This window comes from Hyla sarda, chromosome 9 (genome assembly GCF_029499605.1).
Source record: "Hyla sarda isolate aHylSar1 chromosome 9, aHylSar1.hap1, whole genome shotgun sequence".
Taxonomy (NCBI): Eukaryota; Metazoa; Chordata; class Amphibia; order Anura; family Hylidae; genus Hyla; species Hyla sarda.
Genome location: NC_079197.1, coordinates 32,339,941 through 32,364,963, shown reverse-complemented (window position 1 = coordinate 32,364,963; position 25,023 = coordinate 32,339,941). Strand labels below are relative to the sequence as shown.

The following is a 25,023-nucleotide window of genomic DNA, read 5'->3' as shown; positions in this document are numbered from 1 at the left end:
GTAGGTTTACTACATTAAGAAGTGATAGCCAACCTCTGTTGAAGTGGTATGTACGGGCATACTTTATTCATGTTTTTATTTTATTTTTCTTATAGTGTGAAGTTGGTTTCGACTCATTTTAATCATAGAATGGACCTGATTGCCCAAAAGTAGAAAAACTGGCCTTTATGTATATTACCATTGTATTTAAAAAAATGAGTGAATTCACTATAGAAATGTGATGACAGAATCTGCCAATAATTATCTAATGTGAACAGATGGTATGAAAGTTTTATAAGGTTATTTAGTGTAAAAAAATAAAAACATGTAATTCTCATAATTTGTTTAGATTTGGTATCAGGAGCAGCTCTGTTGGTCAACAGTGCACTTTAGGGGTCAGACATTTAGCTCTACCCATGTTCTTATAGACAATGATAAAAGTTGCCTCCGCGTACTTACCCATACTTTTCGCCGGTATTTAGAAATATTTTACGAGGAAAATACGAAGTTACTTTCTAGATTGAGAAAGAATGCTAGACATCAGTCATTATTACAGAGCATTTAGGCAAAAAAGGTGATAGTTGCACAACAGGATACCAATAGTATGATACTAAAGAAGTTACGCAATTTACATAATACAATAGTCTTTTATTTGTTGCATCCTTTAAAATATGTGCTTTAGACTTATTGTGCCGAACTATAAACACATTCACAACATATCTGAATAAAATGGATTCAACCAAGCCATGTTAGGGCACACCAATATGGCTTAACTTTGGACATACGATAAAATAATAAAATGGTATCTTACAGCTATTTTAAATAAACATACCTACAGGTTACCCACACATGTTGCGGTTGTTTTTTTGTTGTTTGTTTTTTTCACATTAATGTTAAGAAGCATTTAGATTGTCATGAACCAAAACACAACAAATAATGGCATATTTAAAACCCATTACACAAAATAGAACACTCAGTAAAGAGCCACAATTATATTAAAATAAATCTGAAACTTTCCAATACTATAGGTTAAATACATCAAAGATCTTTTTTTTTTTTTCTGGACAGGCAGCATTGATAAAAATGATCTCGCTCTTTGCAGAGTCCCTGGATTGTTTAGGCTAAGCAATCTCTTGAAGGCTTTAGTATATAGAGTCACTTCTGATTGAGGCCTCTCAAGCCCGCTTTGCATGAAGCATTTCAATAAGTAAGTTGTTACACGGAACTTCCCCACTAAGGTGCTTGTGGTAAAGATACTCTTCCGCTTGCATGCTGATAGATCGAATTTCCGCTAACCTCTGCAGAAGTATACGATACTTGTCCGTACAATGGGGATAATGGCACATTGTGTATTCCAAGAGGGCAGAGTTGACCTTTTCTTGAGCACTCTTTGCTAAACTGTGGTTTTCAAGGAACTTTTCATCTGTTGATCATGAAAACAATAACAATTAACCATCAGGAAATGTAGAAGCATTGTTATAAAAAAATAAATAGAAAACAAATAATAGTAAAAAAGAAATAAAGAAAAAGTTTCCCATGTGGCCAGTCATTAACTGTGCAAGGGCTTACTGCATGCCTAAACAGAAACAAAAAGCGGCGCCAGCTGGAACTGGGCACCGTTGAGACAGATTCAGCAGGTAAGTATTGTTTTTTCCCATTTTTATAATTTTGCGGAGGCAGACAACCCCCTTTCACAGGGCTTGACAAATATCAGCAATCAGGTCACCATGGCGACTAAGAATCTTCTCCTGATGGCTAGGTTTTTGTAGACCAAGCACAAACAGTGATGTAAAGTGGCTACACCCAGCAGCTGATGTGTCCCCTTAAATCCTGAGCCACCTGTATCTAGAGTGATGCAGTTCTGTGCTGCCCCTGCCAGTGGCTGGCAGCTTCCTCTGCAACCTTCAACTTTCCAGCCACTCGCCCATTCTGCATGCAAATTTGTCAAGCCCTGCCCTTTAGTTTGAGTCAGCCAATAGGTGACGTTCTGATGATACATTAATAACAGTATTGATTACTCATCAGGAAATATAAAAACAATGTTATGCAAAACAATCAACTGTGTTTAAAAACAAAACAAAAGCATTGTTAATTCTATTAAAGCTTTACCGGTAACTTTTAAATGGGTACTCTCATTAAACATATTTTTTTTTATTCAATAGATTATGCCTAAATAAAAATCTTTCTAATATATGTCATTTAAAAAAAATCTATCTTTCAAACTTTATTTTACATTTGAAATCCTGGCCACTAGGTGTCACCCTACATGGTCCAGGAATCATTTGCCCCGCCCCCCCCCCCCCCCCCCCCTAACGTTGGGCATGTTCGGACCACTGCTGGCCGGGCAGCGTGGTCCAGCGTGGTCCAAAATGCGTGTCCTCAGCTCGCTCTCTGCCTGTATGTGAAACAGGCAGAGAGCGGGCACAGTGCTCGTGCGTCACGCATAATTTAAATATCCCCACCTCCTGCATCTACCTCTTCTCAGTGCAGCTCGTGCACGAGCGGTGCACGTAATTTAAATATCTCCGCCCCCTGCATCTCCCTTTTCTCAGTGCAGGAAGACGGGCGGAAGATGGCCAGCCAAGCTTCAGATGACATAGCACCTGCTGGGCCACGCCCACTTCCTGCACTCGCAAACAGCTCAACACTGAGCTACCATAGATTCTATTAGAAAGGTAATTAAATGGGGTTTTACATAAAAATAAATACTGGGATAGAGGTAGTTAGTGTCAGGGACAGATGGGGAGGTGGGGGATTAGGGAAAGTTTAGTTAATGATAGCTGCATTCACAAGTTGTGGCTAATTAGCAATACTGCAACTAATTACCATGTCCGTTCTGGCCACAAAGTACCAACATCATGGTAAAAATGATGCTTTAATTGTGATTATGCAAATTATCTTGCAGCAAAAACACATGTCTTAATTAGTTGAAGTACAAAGCTTCAGTTTGCTCTGGATACCCCCACTATGACCCAGACTCTTATGTTTAAGATTGACTGGATATTTTGGCTTTCCAAATGTCCCGATGGCCACATTATTCTCTTGCAGAATCTGATCGCCTGAGACTCTGTTGCCGACATTTTTGGCAGTCCGCTATTCAGCTGATCCAAAACATGTTAACCATCCACGTCTTTACCAGCTGCCATGGTTTTTATATGGAATTTACAGTTTGTATATTTACCTGTCCACAATAAAGCCTAAATACCTGAAAGAGTGCTGGCTTTGTGGTGTGCACCATGCCCTGCAGGAGCTGACTAGACCAGAGTTTTGTATTGCTTTTAACTTTTGCTGATTGTGCCATATTGTCTGTAACCTATTTTGTAAATGAGGCAACACCTCCCCATATCAATAGTGGTCATTCAGCTATTAATACATAATTTGGTATTAGAATGCCCATTTCATTACATACAGAAGAGGTCCACAAGCTTTCATAGGTCGCAAACCACTTCCAAATATGGCAAATACTTGGAAATGAGGAAAACTGCGTTCTGTCTGGCGCGATCCACCAGCAACAAATTTTCATCAAGGTTATGATATGTAACGGAAAATAACTTTATTCACCCAAATACACAGACGTGTTTTGAGATTTAGTACTTCTTTCTGAATGTAAGTATGGCCATGCTCACATTGAGAAAGAGGTACTAAACCTCCAAAAAAAAAAAAGAAAAAGGTGGGAGCAGTAACGAACTGTAACTGGCTGGTAAGGTAGCCTTATAGACATTAAATGGAGTGGTAGCAGGCCTTTATGATTACCATTCTATTCAGAATCCTCACTGGAATCATGCAGTGGGGAGGAACAGAGATCTAGTGATTGGTGAGGGTCCCAGCAGTGGACCTGTCATGACTGACGGGATGGACAGGGAGAATGAGCCCTAAGCTTTCCCTAGAAACACTCTTCCTGCCTACTTGCCCATCCGCCCTAAATGGCAGATCGACAACCATGGTGCCGGTCCCTTCCTGTGCTAAAGTGCATTGGACGTAAAGGTACACAAATAAAACTGTACATAGTCGGTGACAGGTCAAAAATGTAACAGAAATAACCAAAAACAAGATAAACCAGGCAGGATATAAATATACAAACAGAGCAGGATATAGCATACTTACATACAGTTCAGAAACCAGAATCAGGATAAACGGCAAATATGGATAAATGAACTAGACTAGATATGGAATAAGTATAAAGCAGAAACCAGGAGATGCAGGGGATAAAAAGATGAACTGAATGTCAAACACTAAACAGGTCAGGAAACATATAACACTGTTCACACTGGACCAATGGTAATCTACAGAGGACACTCTAGATAAGTAATCTTGTACACTATGATCAGTGCATGTACTAAAACATTTAAGGTCAGCAATCATGAACTCTATAAAAACAGATACAAGAAAAAGCCAAACTCCATAACATGGAGCAATACAGATCAGGATACAAAACAGGAATAATACAAAGCCAAACTCCATCACATGGAGGAATACGGATCAGGATAACAAACAGGAATATTACAAACCAAACTCAATAACATGGAGGAATACGTGTCAGGACTCTAAACAGGAATACTAACTACAGAGTACGGGTACAAACAAGGCTCACAGTGTGAACACAGACTAAGATAACAAGGTTAAAGCAGAACGGACATAATCTTAAAAACCGACAAATGTAGTTGAAACCAAGCAAACTAAAATCTATCATAAAACAGGCATAATAAACATGGTTAAAACTCATATATAAACAGATGACTAGTCATAGAGTAAGAACTAATAACCAGCTCAGAGTTACAGCAGAGTTCTGGTTTTAAAACCACACCCGAGCTGCAATAGGGTGAGAGCATTAACTCTTCCAACCCTGGGAAGAATTAGCACAGAAAACAGTTCATACACCAAACCAGAGAAACACCAAAACACAAAAACGGACATTACAGGACCCTTTTAGTCTTCATTCCAGGTACAGTAACAACACATGTTATATAAATTTAGACGTGGAACCAGTAGTGCAGTCATTTCTTTGAAGTGTCCTAGAAGCTTTTTTTCAACACAAATGCACTTTTTTTCGGCCCCTTTTTAGGTCTTCATTATGTTCATATTGTTCCGAAATATCAAGTAAACAAACCACCAGCCTTGTTATGGCAGGTCGCTCTTTGTTATTCCACTGCTATTATTTTTACCACTGGTTGTCATCTCGATCTGTCCTAATATGCTTACCCAAGACACTGCCTTCCTTGATCCATCTCAATATGCTTACCCAAGACACTGCCTTCCTTGATCCATCCCAATATACTTACCCAAGACACTGCCTTCCCTGTAATCACTTCCCTTATCAAAAATTTTGATGGTAAAACATTGCACCAATTTAAAGGGGTACTCCCCCCTAGACATCTTATCCCCTATCCAAAAGTATAGGGAATAAGATGTCAGATCGCTGGGGTCCCGCTGCTGGGGACCCCCCGCAATATAGCAAGCAGCACCCACCTGTAACTGCTTCCGGAAACGCTGGAGGATCTCAGGCTAACTCCTCCTGACCACGGGGATGGAAGATCGTGATGTCACAACTCCGCCCATGTGTGACGTCACGCCCCGCCCCCTCAATGCAAGTCTATGGGAGGGGGCGTGACGGAAGTAGTTACAGGTGGGTACTGCTTGCTATATTGCGGGGGTCCCCAGCGGAGAGACCCTGGCGATCTGACATCTTATACCCTATCCTTTGGATAGGGGATAAGATGTCTAGGGGCGGAGTACCCCTTTAACAACATGGAGGCTAACAATTTTTAGGGTTGCTTACTTTCAATCAGTTCTACTTCCCACAAACATTGGCATAGTGAATAACTAGATTTATGTAGTTTTTTATTTATTTGCTAGTTTGTTTATCAAAGTTGTAACAACCCAGTAGAGATGTTGAGGAGAACTTCGACAGCTGTTCTTTGCAGTTCTATCTCCATGACAACCAAGCTCTCAAATAAACCACTGTCCACAATAAAGCAGCTTAGCTTTTCCCAGCTCGATCACCTGTTCCAAGATACTTGTTTGTAAATTCATTATGCATCCAATTTTACCGACCTTATGAAACAATATTCTAACCATCACACTTTTTCTTTTCATCACCGAATATCCTTTTTTTTTTTTACCATATCCACATAGAGAAAGGAACAATTTCTGAGCACTCACCTCGGACACTGATCTAACGTGCAGAAGATTCTTTATTCATGATTACAATAGCAGGTACATAGCAGGGAGGTGGTAAGATGGAACAGGAGCGGGTGGATTAAGTCGGTGGGTGACGGTCCGTTATCGCGCTCTTGCACTTCGTCAGGCCTGACGAAGCGCAAGAGCTTGATAACGGACCATCGCCCACCGGCTTAATCCACCCGCTCCTGTTCCATCTTACCCCCTCCCTGCTATGTACCTGCTATTGTAATCACGACTAAAGAATCTTCTGTACGTTAGATCAGTGTCCGAGGTGAGTGCTCCGAAATTGTTCCTTTCTCTATGTGGATATGATTTTGAAGGCTCTGCTGTATTCGAGAAGCACCATGCTGAGGCAAACATATGGATAAAGCTGCTGGCCACCTGTTTGCCAGCGGGGGAGCACTCTGTGGTTGAGCATTGTCGTGACAGTGCCAGGTCAAATACCCTATATGAGACATTATCCTTTTTTTTTATTTATCTCTATTTTATAAATCAAGCAAAAACAGTTTTTATGGGTATAAATACCATTTTATGTATACATACATTTATTCATGCATTCATTCACTAAATATAAAAATTTGTACTTGCTATACATGTATATATTATGAGTTATATGGTTATCCTTTTTACCCTGTTGACCCTTTCATCCTTTTGCTTCCAGGTCATGCATCCTAAATAAAATTTTCATGTTGTGCATGGACTTGAGGGAAAAATTAAGCCAGGATTAAAATGTGTTGCTAAAATAAACTTTGTAAACTTAATTCCTAATATAGACAGCTTCTGTACACAGCAATATTTATGGCTTGTTTTTAGCGCCACCAATTCTACATCAGTAATTTTACCCAAAAATATATGGCAAAACCCCCAAAAAATATTTGTGGGACAAAATTGAAAAAAAAACACCATTTTGTAACTTTTGGGGGCTTCCATTTTTTGTGCCGTGATCTGAAATTTTTATCGGTACCATTTTTGTTTTGATCGGACTTTTTATTCATTTTATATGGTATAAAAAGTGACCAAAAATACACTATTTTGGACCTTGGAATTTTTTACATGTACGCCATTGACCATGTGGTTTAATTAATTATATATTTTTATAGTTCGGACATTTACGTAAGCAGCGATACCACATATGTTTATATTTATTTTTATTTACATAGGTTTTTTATGGGAAAAGGGGGGGGGTTCAAACTTTTATTAGGGAAGGGGTTAAATCACATTTATTAACTATTTTTTTACACTTTTTTTTTTTTGCAATGTTATAGCCCCCATAGGGGACTATAACATACAATAAATTGATTGCAGACACTGATCACTGCTATGCTTGAGGTTAAAAGGATGATACTATGAGAACATCAATGTGGAAATTATTTTAAAAAAGGGGACAGCACGTAATATTAGACCTCTGAATTTGGCCAAAACTTTGATGGTAAAACATTGCGCCAGTTTAAGAACTTCGAAGATAGCTATTTTCATGGATGCACACTATTGGACCAGTAGAAAATGTCAAAGGCCATTTGTCATGAACTCAATGGGTTAAAAGTTATAATTATCCACTACATTCACATGGCTCATTCTCTACTTTCCATGTCGAACATAAGGCTGGGTTTTTGTGTGTTTCTAAATCTAACTCACGTCGTACTCAAAAATAAAAACATTCTCTGCTACACTAAAACATTTTGCTAAATAAAAGCCACACATCTCCATGTTCCTGGGGTTATTTCATAATAACTATAAAGTCATTACATTGATGAATGCCAATGTCGTTGTCTAACTCACCTGATTCTCCGAGAGGTCCTATTCAGAATTTAATTGAATATCTGAATAATCTTTTCATTCTGCCAAGCCACAAAGAATGTTGGCTAAATAACGTTGACTCACTTCATACAGAGGCAGCAAACAGTTGGTCGTGTCACAATGAAACCCATCACACATACAGACGTGCCTCGGATTATTTCTATGCCCTCAAGTGTTCTCCTCATTCAGAACTGCTTTTGTTTAGCAGAAGCTGTTGATAACTTGGAAATGGTTAAGGGAACATGCCGGCTTATAAAAAGCCCTTTCTCCCCTTCTGCAGTGACTGCTCTATGAATGCAAGACATGAAATCGAATGACAGGTCAACCCATTAAAGCTCTATTAAGCCCTTCTACAGAATGAATGCTTACCTGAGCGATCTTCATAAATATTGCTGTTTTGAGAAGCTCCAATATTAATTAAAACACTTTACCTGCTCAGGAGAGACATCTATTCAGCGGCACAAATAGAAGCCTCTTCGGACAATGCCTTTGCTTTGATTGTGTGGGAAATGTGGAAATTCTCTCGATCAAAGTAATAGCATCGTGAACGTGAGATGAAACTCAGCTCTGTACAGCTGAGCCTGCAGCAGCGGTGAATGTGGAGAGGTGAGGGAAGAAACAGTATAAATGGATTTACCAACATTAGTGAAGAATGATAAGAAGTATGACATTTGTGCCTGTTGTTCGGATAGCATTCATAGAGCTGCGTTTGCATGGTGGGCACTGCCATTAAAGAAAGTCTGTATCTCTCCCTAAAACTACTTGCTCAGTGAGGACAGAGGGACTTACATGCCCTCTAAGAGCAAGGGAGGCTAACTCTCAGGGGCATAACTATAGGGGGTGCAGAATTGGCAGTTGCATCGCGGCCTTGGTGTCTAATGGGACCCCAAGGCACATCAGCCCCATAAAAGACCAATATTATAAATGGCACATGGGGCCCTCGTGCAGATTTTGCATTGGGGCCCAGAAGCTACAAGTTACATCTCTGCTAACTCTACTTTTATTATTAATAAAAAATAAAAAAAATGATGGATTATAGCAACCTTGCCGTTTGCATGCGAAATGCCTGTATATTCAATCTGATTTGTGTAAAATTCAGGTAACTAAAGATGAGTAAACCAAACCCGGAGAACCAGAGTTCAGTCAGAAGTTTGATAAATCTAGAACTTGAACTTTGGGCAGTTCAGTTAGACAAAATAATATTAGCCACATGGCAGAAAGGAGAATGGATCACATGACCTTAGGGAATCCCATAATGTCTTTCAAACTGTTCTCTTAGCCAATGAGAAGGCAGTATAAGGGTGTCAAATCTACTATAAATGCACATAGCTTCAGCAGCCATTTTAGAGACAGAAGGTCTAAGGTGAAGATCTCTGTAAGGGACACTAAGCAGTGTGTTTTTATTCAACCTGTTAGTTACTGACAGGTACCATTCATTTACCCAAAAGCATATATGACAAAACAACACAGTCCATAAATCCATAGATACACTCCAAGGTGATGTGACAGTGTTATACAGGAATTTTAGAGATTTTAGACAGTGTTATACACATGTTTTTGGTTTATTGGTTAAGTGCAGGTTTGGACAGAACTAGTTAAGTCAGAACCAGAACTCTTTTGCCAGAGTTCAGAAAACTGAACTGAACTTTTGAAAAGACATGTCTACCAGTAACACCCAATTGTTATATTGGTAAACTATGCATTTTATATTGCCTGTGTAAACTTTTCTACCCATTCTAACCCAATGTGAAAATGAGACTTGAATTATGAAATTATGACTCCAGGTGTCTATTCCATGAAGTTACCTGAAAAATGAAAGCCACAGGCTTTCCATTCTAGATGCAACATTCAGTCCTCATTCATTTATACCGAATGTTTACAGCCATTAAACTTGCATTTTTCTGATACAAAGTTCCAAATGAACTCCATAGACATAGCTTTATAACAAAATTATGTCTGTCTAGCGCTACTTCACCACAGATAATGACATGTTTTCTGCTCACATTTGTACATTGAGTCCAATAATAATAATAATACAGTATTAAACATGAGCTTCTATACTCTTCCAAGTGTTAACTGCAGAAAACTGATTTGTATAGTTAAAGGAGATCTCCATAAAAAAAAACATATCCCCCTATCCTAAGGATAGGGGATAAGTGTCAGATTGCGGGGGGGGTCTCACTGCTGACCCTCCCCCCCCCCACAATCTCCCGTAAGGGCCCTGTCTCTCCTCCTCCTCGCACAAAGTGGCGGCCAACACGCCCCCCTATTGGTTAGAATAATATGTAAAATAAAGTACAAATAAATCAACATTATTGTTTCCAGTGTTAACCCTCAGGGTAGATCATCAATATTTGATGGGCAGGGGCATAATTCCTGCCACCCTTTGGAATCAGCACTCATGTAAGTGAATATAACAATGCTGCAGTACCTTGAACTGCTACTACAAACAGTACAGCTATTGCAAATACGAGCAAATAGACTGCTCAAAATTTATCAACCCATGGAGGTCTGGATATGGAGTCACACTCAAAATCTAAGTGGAAAACTACACTACAGGCTGATCCAACTTTGATGTAATGTCCTTAAAACAAGTCAAAATGAGGCTCAGTAGTGTGTGTGGCCTCGGCGTGCCTGTATGACCCCCCTACAACGCCTGGGCATGCTCCTGATGAGGTGGAGGATGGTCTCCTGAGGGATGTCCTCCCAGACCAGGACTAAAGCATCCGCCAACTCCTGGACAGTCTGTGGTGTAACGTGGCATTTGGCCAAGGCATGATGTCCCAGATGTGCTTAATCGGATTCAGGTCTGTGGAACGGACAGGCCAGTCCATAGCATCAATGCCTTCCTCTTGCAGGAACTGCTGACACACTCCAGCAACATGAGGTCTAGCATTGTTTTGCATTAGGAGGAACTCAGGGCCAACCGCACCAGCATATGGTCTCACAAGGGGTCTGAGGATCTCATCTCGGTACCTCATGGCAGTCAGGCTACCTCTGGCAAGCACATAGAGAGGCAGTTCCCAAGAAAGACAGAGGTGTCAGCAGAGAGCACTATTGTCAGACAGAAAAGAACAGCTCAACTTCAGCAGCTGATAACTACTGGAAGGATTAAGATTTTTTTTATAGACGTAATTAACAAATCTGTTTAACTTTCTGGAGCCAGTTGATATATAAAAAAAAAACTTTTTTCCTGGATTACCCCTTTAAAGTATGGACTAATTACTTTATTATGTGAGGTCACTATTACATATATATAGATATACACACATGTTTGTATTTTTCTACTGGAGGGTCCTACAAATTGTTATATTTAATACACAAATATGTATTTGTTGTTATGAAGGTTATATATGATGTTCCAGTACGTCACTTCCGGTTGTGACGTCTGTATCCTTGTTTCTTATATATTTCTTACCGTTTCCAATTGCATCACACCTGATGAAAGGGTAGCTAATGTCCAGAAACGCGTTTGTGTGTATTTAATGAAAAGCAAGCCTAGAGTTTTATACTTTTCATACAGTTGAACATTCTACTTGTCAGCAGCGCAGATCCAGCTTCCGGTCCTCCTTCTTGCATTGAGTGTTCACTTTCACGTCGGTTCATCCAGCATGGGATGCCATTGCAGCTGATCATTCTTCTATAATATGCTGTTGTGTGCTGTGCCTGAATTTTGCACAACCGTCCCAGGTTAGTGCATTTTGCGCTCATCCTTTTGCTCCACTTTGTAATCAAGACTCCACACAAGAAAGCGCTCTGTCATCTTTTGTCAAGATGGTGGCTGATCAGAATCAGAGCGCAGGCTGGTCTACCAGGAAGTGAGTACAATATACACAGAAGACCAGAGTGTGGGGGGTGCAGTGATGAAATAATGGGTTTTCACTGGACTACTTGTTTACTTATTTCTTGCATACAAAACAAGAAAAGCATCATACTATACTGAGTGGGTGTTGAAAATGCCATTCTGAAGGATGTAGACACACGACCACACAGTTTGTGGTGATAATGTGTCAATCTAAGGCCATTACTCTTTATTTCAATCAATGATTTAATGGATATGTTTGTGTTATTACACAGATTGTACTAAATGTACTAAAGTCATTTTCTCAATTGAATCTTTGTTCTTCCACTTTAATGATCTGGTGTCGCCCTGTGAAGCCTCAAGTGGATATTCAGCCATTTCTTGTCATGAGAGGCATTTTAATGACAAAGCCTCAGTTCAATCTCACAGAGTGGCTGGATTTCTATACAACACATTAGTACTGGTCTTCATTCCATCAAGTTTACTCTTTTGTGTAATCTTGTGCACTACTGTGTGCCATGCAAAAATATATGAAACATGTTTAATCCTCTAATAAGTCAATGAAATCTGTTAGTATTCAAAATGATCCAAAAAAACAAAAATAGAATGACCTGTCAACCTGAAGTAAGGGTATTTTTAAGCCCCAAAATCTGTTACATGTTTGGACAATAAACTTGCGTTATGAGCTTGTGGACGCCTGTTTTTAATTTTTTTTAGGTTTACAAATAAATTTTGTCATGGCACTGTTAAAATAGATAGTGATGAGCGGCAGGGGCCATATTCGAATTTGCGATATTTCGCAAATATATGGACAAATGTTCATCCTATGTTCGCGAAGTTCGCATATTCGCTATGTTACCTTATTTTTCCATGCAAAAATTTGTAATGAAATTCGCATAGTGTGCATGCACAATTATATCTTTCACCTAAAAGAAGTTGGTATCAGTGTATTCACACAGTAAAAAATATTGGAGCCTTCTTTGGACCACAAGCTGGAAGCGGGGAGGGATGATCACTTTTTTTTCATACAGTACACACCATTTTTGGGATGCGTACTGTGAAGGGAAAAAAATATTCGTCATTACGAATATATTGTAAATATTCGCAAAATCGCAAAGTACTGATATTCGCGGTAAAAATTTGCACTTAACACTAAAAATAGACACTATGATGCTAACAAAGGTTCTGTTTAAACCACAAATAACAGGCCAGATAGAGACCCCTAAAGAAACTTTAATTTATTCTTCATACAGATATCATGTCTCTGAATGTAGTGGCTGAGTCTTCGACATCTATGTTACCTCCACAAAAAAATGGCCACTGTGTCCAGGTGACAAATTCATTTGGATGACAACATTCAGCTGAAAACAATAGTCAGCCCAAAAGTTTACACACATAAAATAAGAATGTATGGGGGGGGGGGGGGGGAAGGTGTGTAAGTGGGTAAGTAAATAACCCAATGGTTATTAATGCTACATACTGTTACTAGTGGGGTCAGCAGTACTGGGAGGGTCAATGTTACTAGTGGGGTACCACAGGGGTCAGTTCTGGGCCATATTCTCTATTTGTTAATGACCTTGTGGAGGGATTGTATAGTAAAGTATCAATTTTTGCAGATGATACAAAGCTCTGCAAAGTAGATAACACAACAGAGGACAGAGCACTGTGTATAGTAAATAACACAAAAGAGGACAGTGCACTGTTTATAGAAGATACCATCATAGAGGACAGTGCACTGTGTATAGTAGATAACACAATAGAGGACAGTGCACTGTGTATAGCATCAAAAGGGGCATAGATACCCCCGACAAAGAAATAATTCTACCACTGTACAAATCATTGATCAGATGGAATACTGTTTTCAGTACTGGGCACAAGTGTACAAAAATATTTTTATATAGTGGAGCTATATGGGGTTCAAAGAAGGGCAACTAGAGTAATATGGGGAATAGGAGTAGTACAGTACCCAGAAAAATTATCAGAATTAGGGTTATTTAGGTTAGAAAAAATGCAGTTTACGGGCGACCTAATAACTGTGTATAAGTATATCAGGAGGCAGCACAGGATATGGGATAAGTGTCAAATCGCAGCGGTTTGACCACTGTGACCCTCTGTAATCTCCTGTATGGGGCCCAGGCTCTCCATATGAATTAAGTGTGTTGACTACGGCATTAAGAGGTTGTCAACACGCCCCATCCATGCATCTTTATAGAAGAGCCGGAGCTAAGCGAACACTAATTCTGTAGATAGGGGATGCTTTTTTTTTTTTTATATATACTGCACAACTCCTTTAAGGATTTAATAGGAACAGGCCTTTCACCTGGTATATCTTTAACTGCTTATGCATCCTCCAGACACTGATGCACTGGAAACCTTTGGAAGAGCGAGGTGTTGTCACCTACCTTCTCTGCCTTTCAGTCTCTCTTTCTCCTTAGGCCTGAGGCCTATGAGCCTTCGGGATGGGATCTCAGCACAGGCTGGTGTAGGATCCCATATACTGCAGGCCTGAATAGAGAGAGTGCAAAAGGATGGGGGGGGGGGGAGAGTGTATAAAACGTATATTATTAATGTACCTATTGAAAGAGCAGGAAAGAAGAGGAAGGTCCAGCGCAAAGACTCGAGGAAAATGATGATTTATTCACATGCCATATGGAACAAACAAACGTGGTACAGGTGACGCGTTTCGGCCTTACACAGAGGCCTTAGTCATACAAGGTAAGTACGTGGTGTGATCACTTTTATATAGGAGGACGGAACTGACGTCACACACACCTGTGTGCGCAGATCCGTCACGCCCACTTGCAAAAGTCCGTGGCAACCAAGCCAACATAGTACTACATGACATAAAGATATATCAGAAGCTGTTAGTGTAATTATATATCCATATGGTGTTGTACTGGCTAAAAAAAAAACGTTTAATTAGATCCGTAGACCAAAAATATAAAAACAATGTATATATGGCTGTGAATAAGTTAAAATAACTAGTAGAATACAAAAAATACAAACTAGCCATATTATCTAAAATGTGACAAAAGAATCTAAAACATTTACATGAAAATGATCAGATACATGAAAACCGCAAGAAGAAAAAAGCTGTTGTGTGAACAGTTGCATAAGTTTATGGGTGGATCATTTAATTAGTATCAACTGTTTGAGAAGCTGTCAATAGTGCAAGATGGTATCTAACCTCCTGTACCATCCTGCACTATTGACAGGAGAATAAAGGCCTGGGATGGGCTTTTTTAGTTAGGCCCAGGCCTGGGGTGGGCTTTTTTAGTTAAGCTCGGGCCTGGGGTAGGCTTTTTTTTAGGCCCAGGCCTGGGGTGGGCTTTTTTTTAGGCCCAGGCCTGGGGTGGGCTTTTTTTTAGGCCCAGGCCTGGGGTGGGGTGGGGAGAGGGGGGTTAATGCTGCCGCGGGGTGAGGGGTTTACCAACCGTTAACGCTGCCGCTGCCATGGGATGAGCCTGGTGAGGGGTTAAGTTACCCCTCACCACATGGCAGCGGTAGGCCTCTCACCCCGCGGCAGCGATAACGCTGCCGCTGCCATGTGGTGAGGGGTTAAGTTACCCCTCACCCCATGGCAGCGGTAGCGTTAACCCCTCACCCCGCGGCAGCATTAACGCTGCCGCTGGGTGAGGGTTTAAGCAAGTGAGTAATGGTAGCTCCTCGCGATGCGTCCGGCGACGTCACTGTCATGTGACATTGCATTGTCACATGACAGTGAGGATCCGCGCGGCCCCGGAAGAATAGACTCCTCTCCGATGGCACCAGGGCAGGTGAGTAAAAGTAAAGGTAAGGGTGACCGGGACCGGGACAGACTCGCGGAGCAGCAGCAAAGGCTTAAAAGAGCCGCATGCGGCTCTGGAGCCGCGGGTTGCCGACCCCTGGCCTAAATGAACAGCTTTGTTTTTCATGCTTTTTCATGGGTGGTACAATCGGTAGCTAGTGGGGGCTGTAGTCAGCCCTTGAGGTAGCCCACCCGTATCTAGTGTATATCAGGGCATAGTAGTATAGGTTCCTGAGCAGGACCATCCTTTTTAGGGCGGCCACCCTGCCTAGGTTTATGGACTTATAATGGGGGCTTATAGGTAACAGGGTAGGCTCAATAGGCCCTCAATTTATTGCCCTGCCCTTCTACCATTAGGAGGTGACCGGTCCCCAGTCCCTAAGTCACTACATACTACTCCTATCTAACTGCCTACCTATCCCATTGTACACGTCATAGGCCCCCCTTACATGCATGGATTCTTTAACTCTTTCCTGGGTACTGCTGTCCCCCCAGGATATTACGTCATACGCCGGCACTCAGTCTTCACGTGCCTTGGCAGCCAGCGATTGCTGTCAATGGGATTTTATTGTTGAATAGTGCTCACAATGGCATTTCCATGGCAGAGCCTTCTGCTGTGAAAATTCAATTTAAAAACGAATGATCTTTACTTTTTTTTTTGAGGGGGCGGGGGGTTTGCGTAATCTGTGCCATCCCCATAGACTGATTCAGTTGCCACCGGCTGGAGATTTTGTAGTATGAACCTAGCCTTGACAGGAGGGATAGCTACTAGTTTAGGGCACTAACTAACATCAATTCTAGTGGGAACACTAAGGGGGCATAATTACTAAATGGGGGCACTAATGGAGGCATTAATGCTAAGTGGGGACACTAAGTTGGTACCAATACTGAGGTGACACGTGTGTGGGCACACTGTTACTGTGAGGGGTATTAAGGGGCAACTTTATGGCGGAAGAGGGGGGATTTAACAAAGAGGGCACAAGTACCATGTGGAACTCAAAAGGGTTATAATATGAGAAGCAGAAAGGAAGTACTATTTTAATGGGGGGGGGAACTTTGTTAGTATGTGGTATATTAAAGAGGGCACCAAACTGTCTGAGACAAGTCGTGGTCTTGGCCACATGTGGGGATTCCAATTACATACTGTACATATATGTGTTGGCGGGGGGGGGGGGGGGGGGAGCAGAACACATACCTGTTTTATTTGCATTTTTAAATCATAGCAATGTCAGTGGGCTTTGTCAGTCATCACCAATGGTGATTATGATAAGATGGATCTGAAAATGCATCTGGTTATAAATGGAAATTGTGATGCAAGTGTGAACAGCAATTTCAATTATACAAATAAGAAGCCCTGGTGTAGAGACATCAACAGAAAACATACAAATAAAAAGTTACAGATGTTGGAATACAGCAAGGCAACAAAAGGTTTAATTCTATAATCTCTAACCTTGAAGAGTTAAAAAGGGAAGCATCCAATTTAATTGCACTGATATAAACAGTAAACTCCTAGAAAAACTACCAAGAAATTATAGATATACTGACGACTGTGTTATCTGCAATGACTAAGATAAAGGCTCTGCAACAGATATGTTCAGCGCACAGCACTAAGTGGAAATTAAATAAGCACATTTCTATGCAGAATATGAACATGCAAGTGAATTACTAATTATGGCGCCTGGCAAATTATTTATCAAGCAGCAAATAAACAGTCTGTTTTTCAAGTTGATGTGTCGGAAGAAAAAAGATTGGCAAGCCATAATGATTTGAGCCACATATTGTGTTAGGTAGACCACTGGTTCAGAGCAACTCGAAAATGTCATGGTTTTGGGGGCATTTTTGAAATTCAGTGGTTAGCACCTACCAGAAGTGGTCCAAGAAAGAACAACTGATGTACCTCTGAGAGGATCATGAGTTCCTAAGCCTCATTAGTGTTCATGAAGGGTGAAGGCTAGCCACTGGCAAGATCCAGGAGCACAAACTGACACCATTCTATAATAGCCTGCAATAACTTTTTTAGCAAGGTTGCCGTCTATCGGTCTGTGCCCAGGCTGATCCTTTTCCATGGCCAAAAGAGTGTACAATGGAAACAATAGCTTTAAATCTAGCCATGGGTCAATCAAATGGAAAGATATTGCCTGATCTGCACCCCACCACACTGCAAAAACTAATCAGGAATAATCTAAAGAACATGAAAAGTTTAAAGAGGTACTCTACCCCTAGACCCCTAGATTTCTGATCGTGGGGGTCCCGATGCTGCGACACCAACGATCTCTGTGCAGCACCCAGCATTCATTTAGAATGCTTGGCGGGGGGATCGTAATGTTACGGCCATGCCCTCCCCACTCATGACATCACGACACGCCCCCTCAATGAAGGTCATTGGGAGGGGGCGCAGTGGCCGTCACAAAACGTTCAGGACGCGGAAGCCCGCACACAGCGTTCGGAGTAATGAACTTCTGGACGCTGCGAGCGGAGCTCCAAAAGGCAGGGCAGCGCACAACCCCTTTAAACCCCAATTCAAAAGCAATGTTCGATTTCCGTCAGTATTTTTTTTTTTTTCATTATTACTTATGTCAGTTTCAGGTTATTTCATGGGTCATGGTGAGTTTTTCTGTCTTTAACTGAAGGGTACCAACAATTTTGTCCATGTCTTTACATAATATGCCAAGTGGACTTAAAGAGTACCTGTCACTAAATAAACCTTTCTAAACTAACTCAGGCTATGTTCCCTAACTATTCCTAATACTCCTCTCACCTTAGAAAAAAATCCAGAGCTTTAAAAATCTCTGTATCTTCCCTTTATTCTTGCTCACACAGTGCAATCTAACAGCAGGAGAAAGTGGGCGTTTCCCAGTTTTTTTATCACTGAAGCCTCCTGGGGAACCACTTCCGCCCTCACATCATTGCAGCGCTGTAATGAATAGAAGACCTCAAGCTGTGTGCAGCAGCTTTCAGTCTGTGTATCTTTCAGTGAGGCTCTGTTCAACGTTTAGTTTGTGCAGCTTAGTCTGTGCATCTACTTTCAGTTGAGGCTCTTTGCAGTTGTCAATCAAGCTCAGTGCAGAGAAACACTTCCTGAGTTTGGTCTCTTGCCATTACAAGCAGGAGACCAAAATCTGAGATTTGTACAGCCAAAAAACTAACAATTTTTTTGCTTTTTTTAAATTTTGCTTTTAAAAGCCAATTACAAACGTTTGGAAGCCAATTACAAACATTTTTTTTTATTTTGCATAAGATATCAAATATTAAAAATCATGTTTAATGACAGTGCCTATTTAATGTTATGGCTGATCAGTGTGTATCGATAGATAATATTTATTTTTATTTGTAATGTAGTACCAATACATTCTACAGCGCTGTACAGAGATTGTCATTACCTACATTAATAGCAGTCTTCTGGGGTTTAGTTTCCCTTGTTTCCCTGTCTTGGGCACAAATAAGAGCCAACTTCATAAGAAAGCCAACTGACCTATCAGTTTATAGGCATTTTCAACCGGAATTTTGAGGTCAAGGACATTCTATGTGCTGGTTTTATAGAAGTTAGATTTTTTTGTATCACATCTTTACAGATTTTCTTTTAACAGATAAGGCTGTGGCCTTCACCTTTCATGTAAAGGCTGATTGTATGGTGTAAATATGTCTAGGTTTAGAGAGACCATTCATAGACTTCCATTTATGCTCGCACTGGTCATGTTTCGGTTGCTGTGTTAAAGAAAACTACTATTTATTTTTAAGCTGCACAGATTTTGTAGGAATCTAGGTCATTTTAAGAATTTGGTTTTTATTTTACAGATCACTGATTTCAATGTTAAGCACTTTATGCATTCAGCTTCAATAAGAAAATGGTTTGCTCAGCCTTGATCAAGGATCCAGTGATGAATTATTTACTGTTCTAGATACTACTTCTAGAATACAGTACTGTAATGTACCGTATTTTTCGCCCTATAGGACGCACCGGCGTATAGGTGCAAAATGTAAAAAAAAATAAAGATTCTGAACCCAACAGTGGTCTTCAACCTGCGGACCTCCAGATGTTGCAAAACTACAACTACAGGCATGCTGGGAGTTGTAGTTTTGCAACATCTGGAGGTCCCGCAGGTTGAAGACCACTGGATAGGAGGTAATACTCACGTGTCCCCGCCGCTCCGGACCCGTCACCGCTGCCCTGGATGTCGCTCCATCGCTGTCGCCGCGTCCCCGTGGTGTCCCCGACGCTCCGGACGTCTTCTTCCCCGGGATCCACGCTCTCTGTCGCCGTCATCACGTCACTACGCACGCCGCTCCTATTGGATGATGGGACATCGTGCGCGACGACGTGATGACGTCGAAGGAAAGCGCCGGCCAAGCAGGGGATCCCGGCACAGAGCAGATACCGAGGAGGCAGATAAGGTCCTGTAAGCTGTTCGGAACCGCCGCGATTTCAGCCCGACTGAGCCGGCTTAGTGTCACTTTCCCTTCAGACGCGGCGGTCAGCTTTGATCACTGCGTCTGAAGGGTTAATACAGTGCATTACCGTGATCGGTGATGTCCTGTATTAGCCGCAGGTCCCGGCCGTTGATGGCCGCAGGGACCGCCGCGATAGGCGTGTATTCGCCATATAAGACGCACCAACTTCCCCCCCCCCCCAGTTTTGGGGAGGAAAAAGTGCGTCTTATACGGCGAAAAATACGGTACATATGACAAAATTAGACATAGAATTTATTGACACCACTCGATCAGTACTGGGCTTGGCTGCATTTGTTGTATAAGTTTTGGTCAACTACACATTTTACCAGCAATTTTAACTACAGGGAAAGTATAGTATTGCAAAAATCCAAAAAAAAGCGATTCAGCTCCAAAGGATAAAATTCCATTTTTTTTCTTTTCTCATTAAAAGTCCATCACCACAAATAGAGGCATCATTTTCTTGGTAAGAATAGAAGTGTATGATGCAAAATCCTTGGGGGGGTCCTATAACACAGGGCAATTATTGGTCAAGTAGGTAGATATTGCCCTATGTAGTAGGGCCGGCGATCAGCAGATGAACAAGCAACCCCCTTTTGTCATGTGATCACTGTCAATTAATAATTCATCGTCCGTCGGCTGCACATCTTCCATGTTTAATGGGGGACTTATACCTGACCAATCCACAATGCTGTGTAATAGGCTCTGTAAACAAGTGTCAATCTACGAGATCAGCACTTGTTTCCATTGTGGGTCGGGCTATGTAATAGGCCCTTTACTCTTTTAAAGCCTAATGAAACCCCCAATCCAATAGTGAACATAGCCTTCTACAATAGAAGATACATTTTATCACTGTACAATGAAGGCTAGTCATCATATTAGCAGATATATGCAGACCTAAAAGGCCAGCTACAAACATGCTGCTTAGCACCATTTAGAACTGTAAATATAGCTCTGGAGTGTAAGACTGGGTTCACACAGGGTAAAATGAAAAAACATTAAACTACAGTAAAATAAGTATAACAAATGGCAATTTATTTTAGCTAATAATGTTTTTCCACGCTTGCACACACTTTTCCATGAACTGTTTTTCTGCAGTTTTTTGTTTTCATTTTACACTGTGTGAATCCAGCCTAACAGAGGCTGTAACCCAGGACCAGTACCAGATAAGAAATATAATGTATCACTCAGAGATGAACATAAGCTTTATGAAAAGAATGAAAAACGATAAAAAGACCTGAATTGCATTATCTATTATCCTTTTGATCCTTCATCATGTAGTTGGCAATGAACTCAACAACCAGAATGCATAAATTGCACATACTGCTTTTTAAAGGCGCTGTGAAAATTTTCCATCCTTTACCCTTATACCCCTTGACCTGGACCATCTCATTCTATTTAGTCTAAGAGACAAACAAAAGTATGAAATAGTCTAAGCAGGATTGGGCAGAGACTCTGCGGCGATGAGAAATCTCTCGTTCCCGTGGAGTGACAGGCTTAATAGAGCCCGTGTGACGTACATTCCGCAATCTTTCTGCTGCACTGATTCCGAAATGAATATCAACAGTGATGTTGTGCCGACACCGTATCTGTGGATCCCTTCATAATCAGATTTGGACAGAGTGTTGGAAACACGGTCTATTTTGGAACACACATTCAGCTTCTGCCTCTGTGTTTCGTATTCCTAAACAATGCACCACAAATACCACACAAATATTTACCTTAAAGGCACAGCTGTGTCCGAGATACAGGTTTTCCGTTATGGCATTGTGAATATTATATGATTATAATGATCAACTGAGTACATATACCATGCCAAAATTTTTTGAAGAAGCCCAGTGCACCTGTCCATGTACTGTACACACTGAGGCAGCAGAGGCAGCACCAGCAGTGAATGAGCCACTTAAAGGGGTACTCCGCTGCTCAGCATTTGGAACAAACTGTTCCGAACGCTGGAGCCGGCGCCGGGAGCTTGTGATGTCACAGCCCCGCCCCCTCATGATGTCACACCCCGTCCCCTCAATGCAAGTCTATGGGAGGGCCACCCCCCCTCCCATAGACTTGCATTGAGGGGCGGGGCATGACATCATGAGGGGGGGCTATGACGTCACGAGCTCCCGGCGCCGGCTCCAGCGTTTGGAACAGTCTGTTCCAAAGGCTGAGCAGGTGAGCACCCCTTTAAAGGGAACATGTCAACAATTTTATGCTGCCTAAACCTTAAAGTCATTGGGGTGGTCCACAGCAGCCGGTTGCTGTTCTGTATGGTGACCTTAACACTCAATTGGCTAACTGTAGGGAGATTTAAAATTATTGGGCTTGTTAAAATCCGACTACCCAATCACTCTCTCCCCCAACATCATCTGTCTGTCAAGAGAAAGAAGGGACACCCTTATACATTTTGGATGGTCGGGGGTCCGACCAAAAATCAACTGGTTCAGGTGGCATCAATTAAATCTCCTGCCCCATAAAAAGATGATAAATGTAAATATTTCATAGTTCACACAGCCGGAAGGTTGAACATGTTCAATCTTCTGCCAAAATCCATGGGAGGAGTGCTGGGACATTGAATATCCGTCAAGATTCTGGAGAATTTCTTTAGTGTCAATGTAACCTAACAGTGTCTAAAAACTAAAAAAAGACAGAACTTAAATTTTATCAGAATGAATCACAAAGTGATAAACTTGGCGCAACTCGCTAGACATATTTGTGACATACTCATAGCTGGCATCCCATACCCCAATAGACTGTGCCAAAAATGTACAATTAAAAAAAATTTGTGCATTTTATACCTTGTAGTCTTGACCCTTTTCTAGACCTTTTTTTTTAAATTAGAAAGGAAAGTGCAAAAAGTATATACCATACATAATAAATTAGGCATACACCATGTCACTTTTATTCTATTGCTTCTAGTAAAATGATAGTGCTTGGTAAATCTTTTTCACTGATTGATCGCACTTCATTATGAAAGAAGTTGTCAAGATTTAAAGGGGTATTCCAGGAATATTTTTTATTTGACTATGCTACAGGGGCTGTAAAGTTAGTGTAGTTCATAATATAGTGTCTGTACCTGTGTGTGACGGTTTTATCACAATTATTATGTGATTTTCACCCCACAATTTATTTTCAACAGCATACAAAATGACTGTTGTCTCAGATTTTTCCCAGGTTGCAATGCGGCCAAGACCTGACTCACTAGTCAGCTGATGACAGGGAGCCTGTCTGCTTCAATGGGTGGAGGGATCAATCTGCAACTAATGCAACAGCTGTAGGCACCCTGATTGAAAGCCACAGGTCTTTTGAATGGATGGAGCTCATTTATGTTTCAATGGTTGGGTGGCTGATGTGTGGGAGGGAGGAAAATGTAATTGTGGGATTTGTAGTCAAAAAAAGAAAAGTCAAACAGGAAATACTAGTTCGCAAAAAGCTAGCCACAGTGTTATGGTAATGTCACAACATAGCCATCTAGCCCCAAGACAAGCACAGATCCTTCCTAAGCATGTCCATAAGTGTCTGCCAGGTACGTACTAAAATCACCTTATGGTGGATAACCCATTTAACACATTTTATTCTGTTTCCTTAGTCCATGTTAATTTTTTTTGTAGAATTTTAACAATTCAGTTTTTCATTAATATTTAACCCCTTAAGGACCAAACATTTTTCGTTTTTTTTACTTTCATTTTTTTTCCTCCTTACATTTTAAAAATCATAACACTTTCAATTTTGCACCTAAAAATCCATATGATGGCTCTTTTTTTTTTTTTTTTTTTTTTTGCGCCACCAATTCTACTTTGAAATGATATCAGTCATTTTACCCAAAAATCTAAGGGGAAACGGAAAAAAAATCATTGTGCGACAAAATTGAAGAAAAAATTAATAAAAAGAATTTGTAATTTTGGGGCCTTCCCTTTCTACGCCGTACATTTTTTGGTAAAAAATTACACCTCACCTTATCTTTATTCTGTAGGTCCATACGAATAAAATGATACCCTACTTATAGGTTTGATTTTGTTGTACTAAAAAATCTGAATTACAGTGGTCCCTCAAGTTACAATATTAATTGGTTCCAGGACATCCATTGTATGTTGATACCATTGTATGTTGACACCATAACTCTATGGAAACTTGTTAATTGGTTCTGAAGCCACCAAAATGTCATCCAAAAATAGGAAAAAGTGAGGATTAAAGAAAAATAAGTAGATACCTAACATAGATAATGCAATTCCTTACATATAAAAGTATGGGATGTAAGATCTGATGGGAGCTGTAAATCACTGTCTATGTAGAAGACAGGAGATTCTTCAGGGTCCTGTACAGTACACGCAATGTCCCAGAAAGGTAAAATGTAGCTGCCCACACCTGTTGTCCAAAGAAACAGCTATCCCTGGTACAGAATATAATTTTACAGAAAATGTAGTACCTACCTGTACTATAGGGAAATGCTACCAGACAGCCAGTCAGTGCATGTACTTCAGGAATACAGGGGTTCTTCCAGGTATTGACACGTTTTGCAGATCTGGACTGTCCGTAGTATTGTATGTTGAGTCTGGTTTCAAGTTACAATGGTCCAGATAAGACCATTGCATGTTGAAAGTATTGTATGTTGAGGCCATTGTAAGTTGAGGGATCACTGTACATGCACGAAAATTATTACGTTTAAAATTGTCATCTTCTGACCCTAATACTTTTTTTTTTTTCCACCGTGATCTGAAGTTTTTATTGGTACCATTTTTGTTTTGATCAGACTTTGATCGCTTTTTATTCATTTTTTATGGTATAAAAAGTGACCAAAAATTTTGTATTTTATTTTGGAATTCACCATTCACAGTGTGGTTTAATTAATGATATATTTTTATAGTTTGAATTATTTTTTTTTTTTTATCCCCCTCTAGGAGCTATAACATTGCATACACTGATTGCAGGCACTGTTCAATGCATTGCCATAGGAAAGCATTGATCAGTGTTTTTCTGAGCTTAATTGCTCGAGCCTGGATTTCAGGCTTGGTGCAATCAAATGCCGATCGGACAGCCGGGA

General features: G+C 40.7%; 1 protein-coding gene across 3 annotated transcripts in view; it reads right to left on the bottom strand.

The window, feature by feature from the left end:
* Window positions 1-603: 603 nt before the first annotated feature.
* NR5A1 (nuclear receptor subfamily 5 group A member 1) overlaps window positions 604-25,023 on the bottom strand; it is a 229,475-nt gene continuing 205,055 nt past the window's right edge. For all 3 annotated transcript variants that reach the window (XM_056538142.1, XM_056538143.1, XM_056538141.1), the window contains exon 7: window positions 604-1,402. In XM_056538142.1, coding sequence (XP_056394117.1) covers window positions 1,155-1,402 — 248 coding nt within the window. In that variant the 3' untranslated portion in view covers window positions 604-1,154. The remainder of the gene's footprint in view (window positions 1,403-25,023) is intronic.